The sequence below is a fragment of the Melitaea cinxia genome, chromosome 2, assembly GCF_905220565.1.
Source record: "Melitaea cinxia chromosome 2, ilMelCinx1.1, whole genome shotgun sequence".
Lineage (NCBI taxonomy): Eukaryota > Metazoa > Arthropoda > Insecta > Lepidoptera > Nymphalidae > Melitaea > Melitaea cinxia.
Window position 1 is genome coordinate 6,711,339 of NC_059395.1, and position 22,964 is coordinate 6,734,302.

Below are 22,964 nucleotides of genomic sequence, written 5' to 3' on the forward strand. Positions count from 1 at the left end.
TTGAAAAGGACAGATGGACTGTCATCATTATGAACCTGAAACAGGACTCTATGCAGTGGCATAAAAAAGGCACAGCACGCCCAAGAAGTTTAAGGTGTCACAGTCAGCTGGGAAACTCATGGCAACGGTCTTTTGGGACTCAGAAGGAATATTATTGATTGATTATAAAGATAAAAGTGTATCTATAACCGGAGAATACTACACTTCAATATTAGAGCGATTAAAAGAAGCTTGTGCGGTTCAGACGCACATACATATCGCCCGATCAGCAGTTTACGTTAGTTGCACGATTCATTAGCTAAATACATCAGTTCACGTTCACATATCATCATCGTACAGCGCGTTCGTGAGCTCATAATAGCAATTAATTATTAGCAAATATATTTTTATTTTAACATTTATTTTTATATCTTTTATCTACCATAATCAGCAGCAGCAAGTCAGGTGTAACATACAAAGCTATTAAACAGAAAAGACGGGGAAAAATTGACGAAAGGTGTGCTGCTTTTGCACGACAATGCGCCCGTCCACAAGAGCCGCGTTGCGTTGGCTGCCCTGCTTAAAGTGGGCTTCGATATTTTGAACCACCCACCCTACAGCCCAGATCTGGCCCCGAGAGATTGTTACCTCTTTCCAAAAATGAAAAAAGAGCTGCGGGGTAAAAAATTTACCACCGATGATGAAGTTAAGGAGGCAGTTTCAGCGTATTTTGAGGACAAAGACAAAACATTTTTTTATGAGGGTATAAATTAATTAATTGAAAGATCTAAAAAATGTGTCCGTCTTGCAGGTGAATATATTGAAAAGTAAAAATAATTTGGTTTTTTTATTTCAACCCCTTACCCTTCATTCCGCGAACATAAAAACGCTCCCTCGTATGTCTTAATTTGTAATTAACAGCGGCGTCGGCGAAATTACTTGCTATAATGTGTTGACCAATATTTTTGTGCAAATACATCATAATACTAACAAATAATAAATATCTAACACACGCACGCATCCACTCTGTCCAATGTTCCTATAATAACTGAAGAAACAACTTAATGCTTTGCTCAATGAGCTGATTTTTATAAAACTTGGTACGTAGATAGCTGGAGACCAAGACTTTACGACACTTCGACAAGCAGAGGTTACTTTTTATCCCGATATTCCCACGGGATTGGAAAATACGTAAATGTGAAAACTTAAAAAATACTTTTTTTTTTAGTAATGTACCAGCGTCGTAATCACAAACAGTTCCTAGACATGGACCAGCACTTCCATGATGATGACGTCAAGTAAGTACCATCTCGAATTATTCATTTTTCTGGCACAGAAGCGGCAAGAAATGGCAAGTGGTTACCGTAGCCTATAGACATGCATCATTAGCACCCCACCCTTGCTGTCGACGCAGCGCATATGTTGGATATGTTCTTGAGGAGGCTCTTTTGGACCTCAAAGGGATAAGACTCGACAAGAAATATGTTCCTCAAAGTCTGTAGCAGCCCAACTGGTGTAGTAGCTCAGACTGGTGTAATATACTTCAACCTTACAGAAGTAAGGTCCACACTACCAGTGTTATCTTCTTATAACAGACAAATATTTGTTCCAGTGGTGAGAAAGTCAGCCAGAGCTCTTGAAGTGGGTCGATGATAGAGTCGGCAAAGGGCTTGTGTTGCTCCTGTTATTGTACCTGTGTGTATATTAGCTGTGCTATGTATCCCGTTCAATAGTTTTTAAGTAATCTCTTTTTTTAATATTAGTGACCAGCTAGATCATTGCAAGCTGTATGTGAAGAATATATCAAAGTCTTTAAACGAAGATGGCCTAAAGACACTTTTCTCCAAATACGGGAACTGTACCAAGGTGTTTCTGAGTACTGACCCCTTGAAACGATTCGCCTTAGTGACGTACGAGACACCGAGGTGAGTGAGCTTGGTTTTTACCTATTAGGGATGTCAAAGGGCTCTGTCACCGAAATTGTTGAAAATGGGTTAAGATTATTGACTGATATATGACAGTTTAACTAGCTGCCGTTAAAATTTATGATATATTATTCTTTTTTACCATCGAATTTAGCTTTATTTATCGGATATTTCTATTAGCTCTCTGTGAATCTAAAAGCTGTAGTTTGTTAATTAAAGTTAAGCAGTCCCTAATCTTCTATTTTATCGTCTTAAGGCTATTCGTAACTTATGTGCAGTATAAACTTTTATCAACGATCTGTAAAACAGGCCATAATATCCGTAATCGCAACGGTCACATGACTGGTTTGTGGCTGTTGCGCTGGCGGTTGCGGATTTGATCCCGCACATGGAATAACATTTGTAATGGGCATGCAGATGTTTTTCGTGGTCTGGACGTTTATGCTTGTGTATTGTATGTGTTTACGGACCCCCGACACAGGAATAAATCCTAGTGAGGGCCATTGACTGTGAATATTGATTAAAATACTTCTACAAATTTCTAAATAAATATCTGAATCCGTAATCACTAATCGTATCCGAAATGTAATGTAATCATATTATCAGTTTTCAAATAATGGTTTTCCTTTTTTGTACTTTTTAGTAGTAAAGAGTTTTATCAGTTGTTAATGATAACAACCAGGACAACCGGGCTCTATGTGCTTCCTCTGAGGTACAGTGGAGAGACCCAACAGAACGATTAACGCTTGGTGTAATATTATTTCTCTTCTCGTAGATGTTTTCTAGATTTACAAAATTTAAGTGTTTTACAAGGAATATGCATATTATATCGTTATATATAGTCGTAGGCATATTTTGATATAAAGATTTGACATTTTTTTTAATTACTAAAATACTGCATAACGAAATACAAATGTATACGCGCTGGTTTAATTTGTTGGAAATGTCAGGATAATTGTCGATCCGTGTAATTGAAGGCCAGATTGTCGAGGTTTCACTGTACTTTTTATGAGCAACTAAATCCTATAAATTTTTACCAACATCAAAATAGGAGACGGTTTTCAATTCAATTGTATTTTTTTAAATGTATGTTACAAAACTTTCAAGGAGGTGTCGATTTTACCAACGTTTTTCCATTGTTGCAGCGAAGCAAAGCTAGCCATGATGAACTTGAACAACACTGAGCCACTGAAGCTGCACATCAACGTAGCTTACAAGGTGCTGTACTTGAAGTGATATTTTACAAAACGGTCAAAAAACTAAATGGGCTTCATTATTTAATCTATCGTATAGTAATATATTCTGAACAAAATGTATCTGTTCGCGATAGACTCGGGTACTGAACGGATATTTGTGTTGCTTTTACCAATGGACTTAAAATATAACGATTATTATTAAAGTAGTCGGAGAAAACTGAGCCGCCGCCCGTTGCCGAAACTCTGAGATATAACAAAATAATGTATGGTGGAATTATACTTTTTTATAGGACTACAAACTCCGCGATGGCCTTAATCTCTATTTATCTATGTATACCAATAAACAATGAGGAAGGGGCAAGTGCATAAATAGTTAGTCTTGTGTAAAATTGCTACAGTAGAGGTTATATTGTATAATGTTCAGTAATATTTTTAATTTTGGACGATTTTAAAAAATTGTTTCTCAGTTATTTAACTAACGTTTGATATTTAACAGAAACCAGAGAGAGACTCGCAGAACCAGAGAAGCAACGTGAGAGACTACCAGACCAGTAACTCTAGGGATGAAGAATTGAGCAATAGTAGCAGAAGACGGTACAACAGGTGAGGGATAGTGTTGTTTCCTTACTATTACTTCACACTCTAACTTAATATATTTATAAATATCTTATTCTATTAATCATGTGATGTTTTAGCAGAGTTACAACATTGCTACCCCCCCCCCCCCCCCCCATACCCATTGAAATCGTATATTCGACGTAAAATAATCGCTGCAGCCTGTAATATCCCACTACTGGACATAGACATCTTTCTCCATGTAGGAGAAGGATCAGAGCCTAATCCACCACGCTACTCCAATGCGGGTTGGCGGATATATTCCCTACTATGAGTAACGATCGCTATCAGGTGTACATGATAACAACTGGGACCGACGGCTTAACGTGCTCTCCGAGGCACGTTGGGGAGACCCACAAGGACTGCACAAACACCCAGACCACGGCAAACACCTGTATGACCAATACAAATGTTTGTCATGTACGTGGATCGAACCCGCAACCGCCAGCGCAACAGGTACAATCCATGGCTGTAACTGTTGCGCCAACGCGGCGCCTAAAATAATCACTCATCATCATCACTTAACGCTGACATAGGCCTCCACAAGTTCGCGCCAAAAATGGCGCAAACCCATGTGTTTTGCCCATAGTCACCACGCTGGTCAGGCGGGTTGGTGACCGCAGGGCTGGCTTTGTCGCACCGAAGACGCTGCTGCCCGTCTTCGGCCTGTATATTTCAAAGCCAGCAGCTGGATGGTTATCCCGCCATCGGTCGGCTTTTTAAGTTCCAAGGTGGTAGTGGAACTGTGTTATGCCTAAGTCACCTCTTATGACACCCACGGGAAGAGAGGGGGTGGTTATATTCCTTACTGCCGTAACCACACAGCTGACATAAAATAAATACACGTGATATCTCTTTACAGCCCTCGATGTTGTGAGGTTTCGTGATTTTTCGGAATCCCCCCCCCCCCCCCCCCCGACACCGTGATTAATAAAGAACTTATTATTTAGTGGCTATTCAACACTTTACAAATGACAAACTTTAACCGCCATGTCATAATTCGCGTGAAGTGCCTGTAGCTCCAGCAACCTTTAGGTACAATTTTGCATAGACTTGTAAAGTATAGTTATCGATAAACAAAGTAATGAAATAAATAAAGTAAAAATTACAAAATTTTAATCAAAGGATTAATTTTTTACTAAGTATAGTACCGTACATAAATTAATCTTCAAACATACGTTAATCAATCTTGATTGTTATTTCTTCATAAAAAAATTAATACTCTGGAGATGGACACGGGCTAAAAGTCTCTTGATTTTGTGTTAATTTGTGTTAAGTCTTGTGCACGAGCATTACGTATTAAAATGATATTCGTTTGTCACAGCACAATAAATTTAAATAAAACAGTTTAATAAAAGATATAATTACCTCTTCATCAATATCACGTCATCACTTTCTAGAATTCGTATTAATTCTTCAGCAGTCGTTATGGTAAATTTCAATTTTAAAAACACGAACGTAAAACTAACTCACTACTATATCACAAAAACACGCACAACACTAATGGAAAATTCCATACGGTTGTGACGTCATGAACGGTCGTGTTTATCCGACGCAGGCGCTGGCTATGTGCTGGCTATACTGGGGAAAAGGACTTAGGGACTAGGGATGGGAATTAGCATTTATATTTGTCCATACAAAAAATAACTAAATCGCTAATTTATTAGAAAATATAGATTTACACATTACACAGCAAAAACAACACGTTATTAAATAACAATTACATACTTAATTAATTTTTTTTAATTCAATAACTTCGTATTTATGCCTCATCACTACTGTCGGATAAATACGACATAGGCGTTGGAAATCAATACACTTTCTCCGGGATAATATTAGTAAATTTACCCTAATTCAAATAGTATTTTATTTTGTTTCTTGATATAGTAAATCTGAATTGTAACACTTAATTAAAAGGTTAAATAGATAAACTTTCGAAAAAAAAAATGTATTTTAGTCTAAAACATCATAATACGTTTAGAAATTGAATATATCGCACCCCTAGATGAAAACGTCACTAACTCAAAAAATACTAATATTGAGTTAGTGGCGTTTTCGAAATCCCGGTATGAATACCCACGCGGAGTTAAAACTCCCGTAACGATAGCGTCGACCGTTGTCGAAAGATAGCGCGAAACACTACTTTAGCTGAATGACCTTACCCTGGATGGCGCGAATCATACTACGCCATTTTTAGTTGTCTCTTCTCTATCTTGAGAGAAAAACATTTGTATAGTGGCATATTTTGAGTTGCTGGAGTTTATGTGAAGTTAATAAGGTAAGTTTCATATTTTATTTCGAGTTGATTGAGTTTTGCTGAAATTTGATTGATAAACAAAACTGTATATTTTGATTTGCGGGGGTTTTGTTAATATTGTGTCACGTTTTGTTTAAATATATTTCGAATTAATCTAGTTTACGTGACAGAAAATATGAATTCCGACTTACAATAGTTTACTTGAATGAATCTTTAAATTTGTTTTTTTCACCCGCTTAATAAAATAATAACTTGTTCATGAAATAGTATTTTACAATCTCAAATTTAAAGTAAATTTTTTATTCGCTTTTAATTTTCGTAACTCATTAAGGATTGATAATTAGGATTTTTGACTTGCTTGAGTTTACTTGATTTTTTAAATGATAAGGTCATTATTTAGAATAGAAAAATGAAAAGCCGGGAAAAACAAGCTATGTTGGATCTCGTCAATGCAGAAAACAGATTCCTGATCAGCCAGCAACTCAACCCTTTGGCATGGAGATGCTTGAAAGTGTAGGGTAGCCTGAAATACCTGCTGAAGAGTTAAAGTCAGTTTCATCGCCGCAGTTTCTCGATGAGCAGTCAACTAATAGTGATGAACGACGACGAGTTTCTAAACTAAAATATACTTACAGTATCGCCCGTCCACAGCGGCGAAGGAAGCGATTTTGATCCTTTTTACCGAAACGAAAAATAATTTTCTCCCCTTTGCGTAAGTCTCCTACTACTCTCCCATTACCTCGACCTCGCTCTCTGTCATCGTCGTCTACCAGTTCGAGGTCATCAAGCAGCTCAAACAGCAGCTCCAGCAGCAATTCAATCATCAGCTCAAGCAGCAATAATAATACTATTAATGATAATTCCGAAAAACATTTAGCACGAGAAATAGTGAAGGGTAAGAAAAAACTGCGGAAACCAGAAACATGGAAAGCTAACATAGCCAAAGCTCTTAAAAATTCTGGTAAGGCATATATGTCCCGGGGTAAGCTAAGTAAAGAAATCACACAGACACAGACAGGCTCGCAAAATGCGAGCACCTTGCGGAGAAAAATGCAGTTTTAAATGCAGTACAAAACTCAACACAAACTATTCGTCAAAAGCTTATTGATACATTCTGGGGATTTAGTGACCTTAAACGTTTTGACGTTGAAAGTACCTAGACACAGGAGAGTACATTGTGGGAAATTCTCATGAAAGCCCAAATATCGATACACAAGCACAAATAACTGCCAGGCTCTAAATACGGCCTACTATTTTGAAGAAAATGACTCGCGCGTTCGCGTCTTTAAGAACTTCTTTAAGGCAACTCTTGACTTGGGAGATCAAGCAATTAAAACAGCATTAGTTAATAAGACGGAAACTGGTTTCGTACAGGGAGGAAAAAGAGGGAAACATAAAAACCACCCTACGTTAGCCCTGCAGTTAAAGAGAGTGTTGTTCAATTCATCAATTCTATCCTCATATTTAATCGCACTATCCTTATAAGATTCGATATTTTTTATAAAAATTTTATGTGAAATATTTTTTAATATTTTGTACTTAACTAAACTGGTATTTTTAAATGATTGTCTAGTTTCAGAACTAATTGTAAGTGCCACTAACAAACGTATTTCTATTAGTAGTAAGAAAGTACTTATTATTGACAAATGATTTGAACTGTGATTTGAAACTATGGGTATTATTGTTAATTATTTAAGTGATAGCTTAAAAAAAGAGACTGGCTTAGAATTATATAGAGTAAAAGACAAAGACTGAATTATATAGATTAAAGATAAAGGTTGAGTTTTAAAGCTATTGTACAGAATACTAATTAAATATGATTATTTAAGTTATATTAATACTAAGGAATATATCGTTGTTCATTAAATAACAAAAATTATATTCTTATTCCGTAGAAAAAACTTCTAATAGCAACTGTGATTATAAGAGTAATAAATAATATAATACTTATCTAGCAAGTACTATCTAGTTGGATATAAGTCACTAAAATAGTAATTTTTTTATTTTTCTTTTTTTCTTGTTGTTAAGTAGAATATGCAACCATTTTAATTTGATTACAAAATAGTTTTATTTCAATTCTTAATCATGTTTTACCTAATTTATAAAGCCAGTTTTCAACTTATAGCGGGTTTAACACTACCAGTAGGTCGTATATTTTTAAGATGCAAAGTAATGTAACGCATTTCTATTTCAGATAAAGTAAGGTAATTCTAAATATGACACAAGAAAGTTTCTTATTACCTAAAGAAAACTCAAATAACTAAAAAAATTGTTTTTTTAAATTTTTTGTGGGTATAGCATTAAAAATACGTCATTAAACAGGCTTTAGAACATATGACTATTGTGTATGTATTACTATTTTCTCGATATCTCAAGTAAATATTCCGAAATCAGTTTTTAGTCATTTCTGAAAAAATAGCTTTTTTGAGTTCCTGGAGTTTTCATCTAGTGGTGCGATATAATAATACACAGGGTTTTGTGACGGATAAATCCGACTCAGGCGCAATAAGGCCGATTTTTATTTTTTATTTTTTTTGGGTAAATCCGACTCAGGCGGTGAAAAGGTTAAGTAATAAAAGTGGGGTACTACTCTTCATCCCGAATGACTTGACTGAAAGTTCAAGGAATATACAGAAAATCGTCGCTCTCCGGTTTTTGTATACCACTACAATGGTTTATAAGCGTATGGTCCGCCTGATGGTATGCGATCAAGGCATCCATAAGCTGCTATGGATGCCTGCAATTAGTAGTAGCGAAAGCTCGTCACGAATTACATCCGACTAAGCCACGAGTTCTGGCTACCACAGGAACACAACACTAAATGAACAGTATTATTTAGATGTGATTATCTCCAAGGTTTGGATACTTCTGGAAGTCTAGCTGCTCCAGATTTTGAGTAAGGTATTTATGTCCTTTTTTCTGTGCCTGAACCTTCTACTATACTCTAGCGAAACGCGCACCTTATAACAAACCGCTTTCTTAATGTGGCGGCCGGTCATAAATCGGTCCATATCAGCGTGCATTTTTATTACTAAATTATGAAAAACCAATCGAAGCCTCTAAAATGTTCCTTTTGAATTCGCATCCTCCCAAGCGATCCCCGCTACAGCTAGACTGTCGTCCCCGTCTCGTAATCCGAAATCGATGCAGTTGCTTAGTACCGCCGAACGATTTTGAGCAAGATATTTCCGGCCCAATTCATTGATACTTGTGTTCTGCGACTGAACCTCCTATTTTTTTTCTCCTACTTCTAATTGATAAGAGATAATCCTAGGCGACGACTATAGGCAATGGCGGCCTGAGCTCTGGAGTCCTGTCTATCGATCTAGGTACTACCTGTTGCTAGCAGCGCTCGCTCGTCAGATTAAGCTCGGAGATCGCTGCACGCGTACTTTGTTTGGTTGTAATATGTATGCCGACGTTTGTGTTGCGTTATATTATATTTTTACTAGCTGACTCGGCAAACGTTGTCTTGCCGCTAAACGCTATTTAAAAATAGGGTTTAGTGGTAGAAGGGTGAAAATTTAGTGTTGTGTGTATTTTTAAACGCCAAATCATAATAAAATAAAAAATAAATAATTTATCTTAAAATTAAAAAAAAATTGTGGTGGACTACCCTTAACATTTAGGGGGATGAAAAAAAATGTTGTTCGATTCTCAGACCTACCCAATATGCACACAAAATTTCATGAGAATCGGTCAAGCCGTTTCGGAGGAGTTTAACTACAAACACTGCGACACGAGAATTTTATATATTAGATATACATTAGTTATGATATACACGTATAGTCCAGTCATTATATACATTTGGAAATGCAAATGAACCGAGAAAGCCAAATTTTGGATATTACGTGGGGGATGGCTAGAAAAGCTTAAGTTCAAATTGTCGACCAAAATAACCTTGTGGGTTTTCCGCCATCTTGAAAAAAGGGTTAAACTCAGTTTTTTTTATCATAACTCGGTTCCCCGTTGAGATACGATAATTTTTATAGAATACTTTTTTGTTGTTCTTTTTACGATCTACAATTAAGGTCCTATACATTTTTCACGTATCGATCATCGTTATCGAGATATCGTTAAAAAAAGCCACAAATTTTGGGAGAAAAAATTGTTTTTCGCTATTTCCTTTTTTCTCGTGAAAAATATCGAAAAATGTTTGAAATAAAACTTGTAGAGTCTGTTCAGACCTACAAATTCGTTTTTTAATTTTTCAATTTCGAGAAAAATTACGACCTCTAGCGCGCCGCAAAGTGAGTAAGACTGTGCCCGGTGTCGATTTAGCCGCTCGCACTGTTGTATCCACAACGTAAAAATGAATGAATTATTTGCTTAAGGGAATTATTGTTTGAGGAAATTATTGGTTAAGGGAATTATTGCTATACGAAATAAATGAATAATAATAATATAATAATAATAATAATAATTTTATTTCAGACAAAGTCCATACAATTAAACAGCAGAATATAAACATAATTAAGAAACAGAGAAAAAACCAAAATAAAACATAGGAAAATAATAAAACATAGGATAATTATATCAAAATACACACAAATATACAATATTTAATAATCGATTAAATAGAATTCATGTCAATAATTTATTAATGCCAATAATAAGCAAAGTCAACCTATTAAATAATTAATTAAATAATTAATAAACCAGCCAAATTATAAATCAAAAACATAAAATTTATTAATCAAAAAAATTTTATGCAGCAAAAATAATAATTACACGTAGTCATTATTGTCACACGTTTTTTTTTTGGTTTTGTTTGTTTTTAGTTTCTGTGTGTATTTTGATATAATTATCCTATGTTTTATTATTTTCCTATGCTTTATTTTGGTTTTTTCTCTGTTTCTTAATTATGTTTATATTCTGCTGTTTAATTGTATGGATTTTGTCTGAAATAAAATTATTATTATTATTATATTATTATTATTCATTTATTTCGTATAGCAATAATTCCCTTAACCAATAATTCCCTCAAACAATAATTCCCTTAAGCAAATAATTCATTCATTTTTACGTTGTGGATACAACAGTGCGAGCGGCTAACGGCCGAACCCAATATTCAATCTATCTCTGGTTATGTCCTACTAGAGACAGAAATATCTATCTATCATTCATTTTACTGACCCAATAAACTTGTCGACGATAGGCAATCTTATCCTTCAAAGCTGTCTATCGACGAGAGGGAGGATAGCTTACTAGAGATAACAGTTCGTATGAAAATGACAGTGTAAGCGTCCCAATAATAATAGAGTTCTATCTGTCAGTAACGTTGGTTATCTTTAGTAACAACAATATCCGATCTATAGTTTTCGGGGGATAACTAAGATTTATTAATTGAAAAAGTATTTTCTTTGTTTAAAATAAAATTAATTTCGAGTAAAAAATAATGGCAGACTCAAGTTCAAGTAGCAGTTCAAGTGATATTGCTCTTTTGCAACAATTAATTGAATAAAAATAATAAGTTTCTTGTGAAATAATACTTACTTTACTCATCTTGTGAATAAAACAAACAATTTGGTGAATGATTGTACCTATAATTTGCAATGATTTGTATAATTTGAATTTTGATTTGTAAAAAAATTATACAAATTCAAACGAAACGACGATTCAATAAAGCGTAATGGCGTCGTAGCGTCTTTTCGTGTCGTGTTAAAACGTTCCGTTACTAGAATTACCATTGATTCCATATTAAAATAATATCATTTATTATAAATTAAAAAGTCTGTGTAAAAATTAATTTGTCCATATTTTTATAAAACAAGATTACCTTAATATGAATAAAATTTGTATGACAAATTTAAATACTACAAAACATCTGTGTAACATAACTGAGGCCGTCTGTGACGCTGTGTATACTGGAATGTAAGGAAGAGCTCAGGTAGCCGGTCTATCTACAGCTAACTGGAGATAGTAGTCCCCTATGCGAATTATTGGGACAACTACAAAGGATAGATAGTTAGTTATTAGCAGTCGATGATAACTACCTATCTCTATCTTTAGATTGAATATTGGGTTCGGCCGTTAATCGACACCGGGCACAGTCTTACTCACTTTGCGGCGCGCTAGAGGTCGTAATTTTTCTCGAAATTGAAAAATTAAAAAACGAATTTGTAGGTCTGAACAGGCTCTACAAGTTTTATTTCAAACATTTTTCGATATTTTTCACGAGAAAAAAGGAAATAGCGAAAAACAATTTTTTCTCCCAAAATTTGTGACTTTTTTTAACGATATCTCGATAACGATGATCGATACGTGAAAAATGTATAGGACCTTAATTGTAGATCGTAAAAAGAACAACAAAAAAGTATTCTATAAAAATTATCGTATCTCAACGGGGAACCGAGTTATGATAAAAAAACTGAGTTTAACCCTTTTTTCAAGATGGCGGAAAACCCACAAGGTTATTTTGGTCGACAATTTGAACTTAAGCTTTTCTAGCCATCCCCCACGTAATATCCAAAATTTGGCTTTCTCGGTTCATTTGCATTTCTAACCCGATTTTTCCGACGTAATGACTGGACTAGTAAGAAATGTGTTTGCGTGGGATTGATATGTGTGTATTTAGAGGTGAGTGCTTAAAGTTTATGAGGTATGAGCAATTAACATTGTAAAATGTAGTCTAATTAAAATATTAACTGTTTTGAAATTAGTCAGGATTTCAGGAGGTTCATAACTACTCAAGCCTACATTTCCACAATTCACATACGACATTTGAAAGATAATTCGTTTGTGATAGACAATTTTTTGATATAGTGTTAATGGTTATTAACCATTGGTTAAACATAAAATTATATATTTAGAACTTAACATTATATTATATTTGTTTAAAGGAATTAAATTGGTTCTGATTCTCAGTAGAAGTATCTATTATTTTTGAAAGTTAAAATTTGAAAAAATGACCACTTTCCAAAAAAAGCTCCTGAATTCTGCTGCCATAGTACATTCGGTTAAAGGAAATCTAAGACATTTCTTATTTTATTTGACAATTGATTAATTATTTAAAATAATATAATCTATTAACTTTATCGGTAACATTATTGTATTAGCGAATTATGTTAGTAAGAACTTTCTTAGTTTTGGTTTTATTTTACTTAAATTGTATATTATTCACAAAATATATGAATCTATGTCAGGAAATGCCTTGTTCAAAATTTGCAGTAGCTTCTCTGGGTGAGTACCATAACCTTGTTTTTATATTGCGATTCCCTTTTTGTCTTAATTTTTTTAGCTATAATAAGGCTGCTAGATCATTATCATCACGTCAGCCTAATGCAGTCCACTGCTGGACATAGGCCTCCACAAGTTCGCGCCAAAAATTGCGTGAACTCATGTGTTTTGCCCATAGTCACCACGCTGGGCAGGCGGGTTGGTGACCGAAGGACTGACTTTGTAGCACCGAAGACGGTGCTGCCCGTCTTCGGCTTGTGTATTTCAAAGCCAGCAGTTGGATGGTTATCCTGCCATCGGTCGGCTTTTTAAGTTCCAAGGTGGTAGTGGAACTGTGTTATCCCTTAGTCGCCTCTTACGACACCCATGGGAAGAGAGGGGGTGACTATATTCTTTACTGCCGTAGTCCCACAGCAGGCTAGATCACAGTAGATAATAATTTTCCGAAAATTTCAGTGTGTATGTGATGATCTCAAAGATATAGACAGGCGGACAGCAGAAAATAATTCTTTTACTATTACTTTTTGGTAAAAGGATTTTTGGTACAAAGGTAAAGGTGAGAAAAAAAAAAGCCTATAAAGTATATTTTTATCGAAACGTTACATTAAATTGTATTATTACTATTATTTATTTGTCATGAAATTTAAATATATGTAAAAATTTAAAAACATTCACGTTTAACACACCTACCCGAAAATTAAATTGTTGAACGTAAATATTATAGTTAAACCAATCGCAAAATAAATAACCGACGCGAATTTCAACTTACAGCGCTTTATAATAATACGCATATCTGTTAACGTTATACACCTATCGCTCTTAAAGCGCTACTATGTCTAAATTATTTGCTTACTTTTAAATTCGAAAGCATTAAGCAGTTCCTTTTCGTCTCATCTCATTGTTCGAAGAATTTTGAAATTGTTTTGCTATTACGTTGTGTTTCCTTCTAATTTTTATTACAAAGCTTGAGTAAATTTTGATTCTTTTTCCAATTGCCACTATGCTTCTCAATAAATATTTTGCTTCTTTGAAAAATGCGGAAGCTGCGACGTGAGTACGATTTTTTGATTACAAGCCAATAATTTTACAACAATATACGATTTGTATTTATAACAAGACAAAACAAAGCATAATTGATAGTTTTCAATACTTTGCATGTGTTATTATTCATTATAAAATATAAATTAGTTTTGATATCCAATATGGCCGGTATGTTATGCAGAATTTTCTACATTCGTTTAATATTGAAAATTGTAAAATTAATACATTACAGTTGCTACAACAAGTTAAATTAAAAGCCTTTGCTATAAATATTTCCTCTCCAAGGACAATTATCTGTAAGAGATCACGCTCATAATCAGTGCATGACTACCTTTCCGTTTTGTTAAGTTTAAATATTGTAATTTTCTTGAATGTATGTGATGTTTTTTTTTTGAGATTCACTTTTACTAAGTTAATTTATTGAGGTAGGGCACAGCCTGTATAGGAGTAGCCTGGCTTAGGAGTACTTCAACTTTACAGAAGATCACAGCTAAATAATACTGCTCTCATGTAGTATTGTATTCCTGTGGTGAGTGAGGTGATTAGAGCTTCGAGGAAGGTCGGGGGGTAGGGTTGGTAACATGCTGGTTATAGTAACTGGTAACTGCTTACCATCCGGTTAACCTAACGCTTGTTTACCAACTTAGTTTTATAAAAATAAGTTAAAATCTAGATCAAATATTTTGATAAGGTGAGCAATTGTATTTTGAGTGAAAAGTGTTTATTTAATTATCATAATATTGATAATCTGAACAAGATACATAAATATATAGGCAGAGTTTGAACTAATAGTAGATTTTAAAATGCAGACAATGTACTGTTTTTGCGTAAAAAATTATAATGTAGTAAATTTTTTTTATCCAATCCCATGTTTTAATGTTTTTAAAACAAGCTGACAAACCTGGAGGAACTTGTTGAGTGTCTGTTATGTTGATTTATTTGTACATTGTTTCAGGAAGCAAGATGAGGTCTCAAATGGAGAGAATAATAATCTTGAGGAGTTTGTTGTTGATGACGATTTGGTGAGTGAATGAAGAGATTTTTTTTTATCGAGTTCATATTAAGTTAAAGTATAGGCGAGCTGGCGCAGCTGTCACGGCTCTGTCTGGCTGTCGAGGTGTAACATGTTCTGAGTACCTCTTTGATTCCTGCTGATAAGACCTATCAGTAAGGTATCTGACACATAAAATGAAGTTACTCAAATGTCAATATTACCAAAGTTCCTAGGTTGCAAATAAAATATTTGGTTTTATATTTTTGATTTCTAAGTAGTCTATTATAGTAATTTTGTTGGTACATATACACGCACAATTATATTAACATTAACTGCACAAAAAAACATTTCATTAGGTGCAAAATAATTTTATTTTTTTTTTTATTTTGCCTTAACATGTGCTTTCTTCTCAACCGATTTCAATTTATATTGACAAGTAATAAAATAAGAAGTTAAATGTCTGTTATTAGGCATATCCAAAAACTACTATTGGCATCACTATCAAATTTAAATGAGATGACACGAAAAGCACCAGCTTTCGATTTAAAAAAAGAATTATCAAAATTACACTTTAAACAACAACTTTAAAGTATGTGAAAAATGAGTTTGCTTAGGACAAACAAATGGAAAGTATAAGGTGTGTAGGAAAGATCCTGTCTTTGGCAAACGAAAAGAGGAACACTACTATGAAAAAGCCAGTTGTTATTTATATATAGAACTATGTTGAAAAACAAGCGTATGGTTCACTTGATGGTAAGTGATTACTGTACCTCATAGACACATGCAACATCAGCAGCCTTGTAAGTGCGTTGTCAACCCTACCTCCAATCCCCCCTAGGATCTCTGGTCACCTTACTCATCACAGGAACAATTGAAAGCAGTATTTTTTAGCTGTGATCTTCTATAAGGTCCAGGGGTTTTCTTAGTGGGGCTGCTCCAGATTTCGAGCAGGAGATATTCTGCATTGGCCTACCTTAGTTAGTTGTTAGAATTGAAACTTTTAGGATAATATGTTCTGTTAATATTTTTAAATATTCTAGGCGACAGACGACGGCATCGACACACACCTTGTCTTGGAGATGGAGCAGTTGAGGCTTGAGCATCTAAAGATCCAGGAAGCGCAGCTAAAGTGCCGCCAGAGAATGTTGCTGCTCAACCGCAAGGGAGAAAACGTGAGTAGCTAAGGGGTTGTTAATTAATGGAAAGCGATTACCACAGCTTACGCTGATTACTGCTGATTATGCTTATTAGACGCTTGTAACACCTGAACCATCGCAAACCTGATGCTGACCCTCCCCAAGTTGTCTAGCCACCTTACCACAGGAATACTTGAGAGCAGTTTAATATAGCTATAATCTGCAATCACTACAACCAACAAGAGTTTTTTACTGCTTTTGTAAAATTTTGATATCATTACATTTCTTTATTGAAGAATTGTTAAAAATATCATTAAACCTATGTCATTTAACGTCTTAATATTAAAATACACATACAAAACTTTGAACTCAATTTTCTCAAGTGTCAATGTTTATAAATATACTTACTGTCCCTTAACCAAGTACAGCAGTCTATTCATTTACTAAAACACCATATAGAAGTTTCTCGCAGTCTGGGTGTTTCTTTTTTTTTTTCTCACGGGTACATTCTAGTCGCTGCTGTTGTGTTTTGGCGATTATTAAACTTGCTTTAACGTGTAATATCCCACTGCTGGGCAATAGGCCTCTTTCCCCACGTAGGAGAAGGACCAGAGCTTAATCTACCACGCTGCTCCAATGCTGATTGACGGATATATTCCCTATTAGGAGTAACAATCTCTATCAAGTGTACACAATAACAACTGGAAACGAACGGCCTAACATGCTCTCCGAAGCACGATGAGGAGACCCACAAAGACTGCCCGAACATCCTTTGTTATTTTAATAACTTTTATTTATTATTAATTTGTAAGTTTTCATAAGTCTATTTTTTTTATAGGCTGCACAAAAACCAGCATCAACCAGGTCCATCTTACCGGATGGGCGCATCGTCGTCCAGAACAATAATGACAGGTAAACACTAATATACATATTTAAGAATAGGAGCAAATACATACATATAGAATTTGTTTTTAAAAAATATACTTAAGCTTTTATTTCACCAATATACACACAATTACTAGACACACAATGCTGTCCAAAGGGTAAGCTATGCTCAGGGATTGTTATAGGCACTTGAGCTAGTAAACTACAACATTTTATGTCATAGTTTGCTTTTACACGTATCTGGCACATCAGGTAATCATCGAGGTAGAGCACAGCAGAAAATTCTTGCTCAAAATTGTGAGCTGCCTGACTTTGAAAGAACCCCAGCCTTCAAGATCACAGGCAAATAATACTGCTTTTAAGTAGTTTTGTATTCCTATGTGAGTAAAGTAAGCAGAACTCTTGTGGGTGGGTAGAAGTTAGGGTCGGCTAAGCGAATATGAAGCTGCTGATGTTGCAGGAATATAAATTACGGAATAAGCTTACCATCAGGTGGACCGTACGCTTGTTTGCCGACCTAGTCGAACAAAAAACATTAAATTTGTTTGTTAAAAACATATAATGTAAGAAGTTATTTCACCGATTTTGATGAAGCTATCAGAGAGGTACTCAAGAGATTTTTATACTTTGTCTAATAAAGTACAATTTTGATTTCATATATTGCAATACTAATACAATTAGTGTTTGATGTATAAGGTTTGATTGTAGAATTTTTATCTGTTGGTTACCATCATAATATGTCAGATATGTATTTACAAATATGTGGTGAAATCGGACCCTACTTGTATATATGCGGGATATTTGAAGCCTCCTGTGAGATATTAACAATTATTATTTGTAGCAGGTTCGAGCACGGCGACACCTTCAGCGCAGCTGGTGACTCGGTGAGTGAAACCTTTACTTACAATAAATCTTACACTTGTCATGATCTTAAAATAATGTCGGGTGCGATGTTAATACATTACCTAAATATTAGTACTGTGTAAGAAAAATAATACGTATTTTGTATTTTAAAATAATTTGGTTGAATGATGGACTTACTAAAATAAGTGTTTGTAGTAAAATGATGCCTGTCTATACTTTGACGAGAATTCAAAGAGTTATCTCTTAAACACTAACCTAATTATTTGAAATAGCTGACCTTTAGGTCTTGATACCTGTGAGATTCTCCACTATAAATGCATCACACGCAACGGCCACAGTAGGTGAAAGACAAAGTTCTGTATGTGGTCTCCTGTGTAGGGATCCGGAAACACGCACAATATACAAGGCTCAAACTGGCCCTGACCACGACAAACATCTGCACGGATTTTTTCTTCTGATTTTATCCAGCCATTCCCGATGTTTGCAAGAAATTTGTATGAAATTGAAGTACATTTTTCTTATAAAAAATATTTGTGAAAACAAGTTGGATGTTTGTTACTTTTTCACGCGATTTTGAGTCAAACTCTGAACGTAGATAGCTGATTATCCAGAATATAATGTAGGCTATTTTTTGTCCCCACGTTACCACAGGATTGGAAATTACGCGGATGAATCCGAAGGCCGCAGTTCGTCTCTTCATTCCGTTACAGTATCAGTCTTTATACATAGATTAAACAATATTCTTTTCTAAATAGCTTGGTACATTAAATTATTATAATATACACATATTATTTTGTAACTTAGTGTTGCCGGTTTTTCTTTAAAGAATCTGTGCTAATATTGCGTTATTACTGATAACTTGTGTTACTTTAAAAAGCTTCTTCGGTTTCAGTAATTTAATTAATTATATTACGCTAGAAATCTTGAGCTCTGACAATAGTAGTACTATTTGTCGACAGAGGGCGCTGACCTGCTCCTGTGAACAGCATGCTTGGACTGAACCCTCGGACAGTTCGACGCCCTCTACATGCGTTCTGACTTGCAAGGATAGAAAAAACAAGTTAAAAGATTTTGGCAGATACGACTATACTATTTCTAGTTCATTAGATTTCGAGAATACTACAGTAACAAACTACAGTAAAACGGAAGAGATGATATGTGAAAGAAAAACTGATTATAAGAGGAGAAGAGACACGACTGATATTAAAGTTAGCAATAGTAAAAATTGTGAATTGGACTGTGATAGTGCAGATGGTCGTGATGAATCTGATAGATTGACACAATTGAGGACGGTAGACTACATGGACATAGTCGATGACGACTTGAAGATAGTTATTACGTTATCCAGCTACCCCACATCAAAAATAAAGCTAAAACACATGCAAATATTTCAGAGGTCCTTAAATGATATTAAGGATATGCAATTAAAGGAGGGTCTCCTGAAAAATACGCCCATATTTGTTGACTATTATATCAATAAAGGTGCGATTGTTTGTATATGTAAAAATGTGGAGACTAGAAATTGGTTGGTAATGATATTTCCAGGTTTGCAAGAACGAATGAAGGAAGAACTTGTATTGCTGAAAGCGAAGGTGAAAAGAATGTGTTTAGGAGTTTTAAAGACACCTAAATCAACAAAGCCCTCTTCTGCCGAAGACACGTTTAAATTATTGCAGTATTTTAATCCTACTTTGAAAACACATTTGTGGAAAATTTACTCGCGTCGTGTAATAAACGATGTGGAATATACGTACTTCTGCATCGACAGGGTATCCCGTGAAATTATGCGCGGGGGAGATTTCAAGAATGTTATCAATTTTGACCAAACAGACTTTGACCTACGCGGCACTATTGAATTGTACAGTGATTACTATTTATCTAACGGTGACGAGGATCTCTCCAGCATTGCGTCTAGGGTTAAACTCTTACAAGAACTAAAGTCTAACGAATCTACACCGAGAAATGAGTCTGATAATAAAGATGAAAATGATAAAAAAGTCGCTAATACTGGTGAAATAACTGGTCAAGAAAATGATGTAATAAAAAGAACAAAAGAATGTGAAAATATAACGGATAATCAAATTTTCTTAGGTAAAAGTACAGAAGATCAAAATTCTAACAAAAATTTAGCAGGTGTTTATAGTAAACGCGATAGAACAGACTCTACAATCAAACTAATCGATGCAAGTACATCAACGTTTGCAACTTCTGAAAGAACAGAATCAGTAGCGGAAAGCAATGATAATTTTGTAGGACAAAACAGCAATTTGAACATAGACAGCACTAGAAGCATCGCATACAACAGACGTACAAATTATTTACAAGTAAAAGATGAACTGAAGACTGCTATCGTTTTGGAAGGATATCCGAAGAATAAATTAGATGGATTGGCTATTAAACGGCTTAAGCAGTTGTTTAAAGATTGTCTGCATAAGGATGTCAAACTACAACGTTTCAAAGATAAGATAATCCCCAGGTTTCACGATGTGTACTTGTCAAACGGTGCAGTAATTTATATTTGTGATAGTTTGGAAACTAAAAACTATTTGAACGAGTTGTTGCCGCGCTTCGTTTACTTGACCGGTTTTAATCTAGCGTTTAGAGATGTTAAGAATTTAGTTAGATATACTAGGGTCATAATGAAACTGCCTCTGCAACTTCCTTGTTATATCGAATCCCGTGATATACTATATGCCCTAAGAGTTAAATATCCCACATTAAATATAGACTGCTGGAAGTGTTACTCAGATGTTGTTGGCAAGAGAAGGAGAGAATTCGGCGTTGATCCTGATTCATTAGAAGTTATTAAAAATCCGAACTTTGAAATTACATATAAAGGCGAAGTTATTAGTTTTAAAATAATTGATAGACAGATGAAAGAAAAAGAAAATGCAGTAGACAGAGCTAAATATGAAGATGATTGGGCTAAAAAACATCAAGAATTACTAAAAGTTATTTACTGTCCTATTGATTCCAATGTTACAAATGTACCGTTGACACATTTAAGAAAAACCCACTATTCAGATCTGATTGAAGATGATTTGAAAATGTATGTTGGCCCTGTTGATTATCCACTAACGCGAATAACTGAAAATGAATATTACAATATAAAGAAAACATTAGAGATTATTATTTTGGATATGTTCGACGAATATTACGATTCAATACCGAAATACTATGATATATATTTATTTGACGGTGTTATATTTATTATATGCAAGGATTTACCGTCGAAACATTTTGTCGAAGAGAACATTGCAAATATTAACTCTAAAATGCAAGTAAATTTGAAATGTACGGAATTTCGAGGTGTTGTTGGTATTATAACCATGGTAGCGAGGACTGATAGAGACACAGATGAGATTATAGCGATATTGCAAAAACAGAATCAAAGATTACGTACTAAATTTTGGAGGAAGATAAACACAGTTCGTAATGAAAACAAACTAGAAACCGTCTTACAGATCGATAAACTTTCCGCTCTTATTATAACAGGCAAAAATTTCAATGGTGTAGTTGATGGTTATAAGTTAGAATTCAATTTGGGATATTTGGGAACAGTGCTTGAACGAAAGATGAGTCTACAGGAACTGGTCTAAGCAAAGAACGAAAATACAGTCAAGTTATTTGATGTTCCTAAAAACGTGCTTACAGAAGCTAATTTCAATTCAAAACGTAGTAGTACCGTAATAGACAAATACTATTCAATATTTAATTGATAAGAAAAATGAGGGTAGACATATATCGATCATAAGTGACACGGAAATCGAAGACGACAATGTTCCAGTTTACGGAAATAGTGACAAAAATTCGGATTCTTCAGCGACGAGTACTCAGTTTGACGAAATCTTTTGTAAATTGATCGTAAAGGGTCCTTCATACTTTTAAGCACTGTGTAAATATGGGCTGGAAAATATTTTTGAACTTCTACAAGAAAATAATTGATTAATTACAGTATTCTGGAAGGGCGATAGGAGATCGAAACACAATCGCAGTAAATTTTATATTTCAACGATAATCAATCAGTCGCCTTTTTTCGAAATTTTACCCTAACTTTGATGGGGACATAAGCTAAATTTTTGTATTCTGAACAGCGAGCCATACAAAAGTTTACATTATTATTAAATGCTATCTATTAATTCGTACTTAAATCTAATTGTATCTTTTTAAACTTAAATAAATTTCATAGTCGCCTTTTTTAAAAAGTCGAAATTTTACCCTAACTTTGATGGGGGCATAAGCTAAATTTTTGTATTCTGAACAGCGAGCCATACAAAAGTTTACATTATTATTAAATGCTTAATTCTTACTTAAATCTAATTGTATCTTTTTAAACTTAAATAAATTTCATCCTTTGGTCTTTGGAGCGACTTTTGAGAATCTAGTAAAAGTTTTGAAAGTTTCATAGTCACCGTCATAGTCAACTATGATATACATATGTTGATTTATGTGAAATAGAATTTTATCATCATATCATTTTTTTAATTATTCGTATATTACTACACGTTATTGCCGTAATAACGGGAAACTTGAAAGTAAACAACAACAACAAACCGTGACTATACTGTTTTATACATATAAATTATAATCTTACTATTTATTTTCTGTCAATGACCTTATTTAGAATTTTAAAAGTGTAACTATGTATTAATTGCGATATGTGTAAGTTTTTATTTTCATGACACTTCGTTTTTACTTTCTTCATCTTTAAAATTAGTAACATAACATATCATTTAATCCATTTTCTAAAAATGTAATTTAATAGCATTAGTCAAATAATGGCTGTGAATCACTAGGCTGTGATGTAGACAGTAAACTACTTTTAAACTTAGCGATAGCAAAAAATTTGCAATAATTGCTCTCAATATACAATTTAAACTCGATATCGCCACG

At 34.3% G+C, this 22,964-nt stretch overlaps 1 protein-coding gene across 1 annotated transcript; it reads left to right on the top strand.

Annotated features, from left to right (window-relative positions):
* Nucleotides 1–1,461: 1,461 nt before the first annotated feature.
* On the top strand, nt 1,462–21,670 carry LOC123659051. Its single transcript, XM_045594325.1, has 9 exons — nt 1,462–1,541; nt 1,743–1,904; nt 3,050–3,122; nt 3,597–3,703; nt 15,148–15,214; nt 16,227–16,358; nt 17,161–17,234; nt 18,052–18,091; nt 19,031–21,670. The coding sequence occupies exons 1-9, from the start codon at nt 1,462–1,464 to the stop codon at nt 21,668–21,670; spliced, it is 3,375 nt and encodes a 1,124-aa protein (XP_045450281.1).
* The last annotated feature ends 1,294 nt before the right edge of the window (nt 21,671–22,964 follow it).

Excerpts from the sequence above, each read along its gene's own strand:
- LOC123659051 (XM_045594325.1), top strand. The coding sequence starts at position 1,462 with ATGTTCCTCAAAGTCTGTAGCAGCCCAACTGGTGTAGTAGCTCAGACT. Across the intron at positions 1,905-3,049 it reads GTGACGTACGAGACACCGAG|CGAAGCAAAGCTAGCCATGA; the intron begins GTGAGTGAGCTT and ends CCATTGTTGCAG. Across the intron at positions 18,092-19,030 it reads TCAGCGCAGCTGGTGACTCG|AGGGCGCTGACCTGCTCCTG; the intron begins GTGAGTGAAACC and ends ATTTGTCGACAG.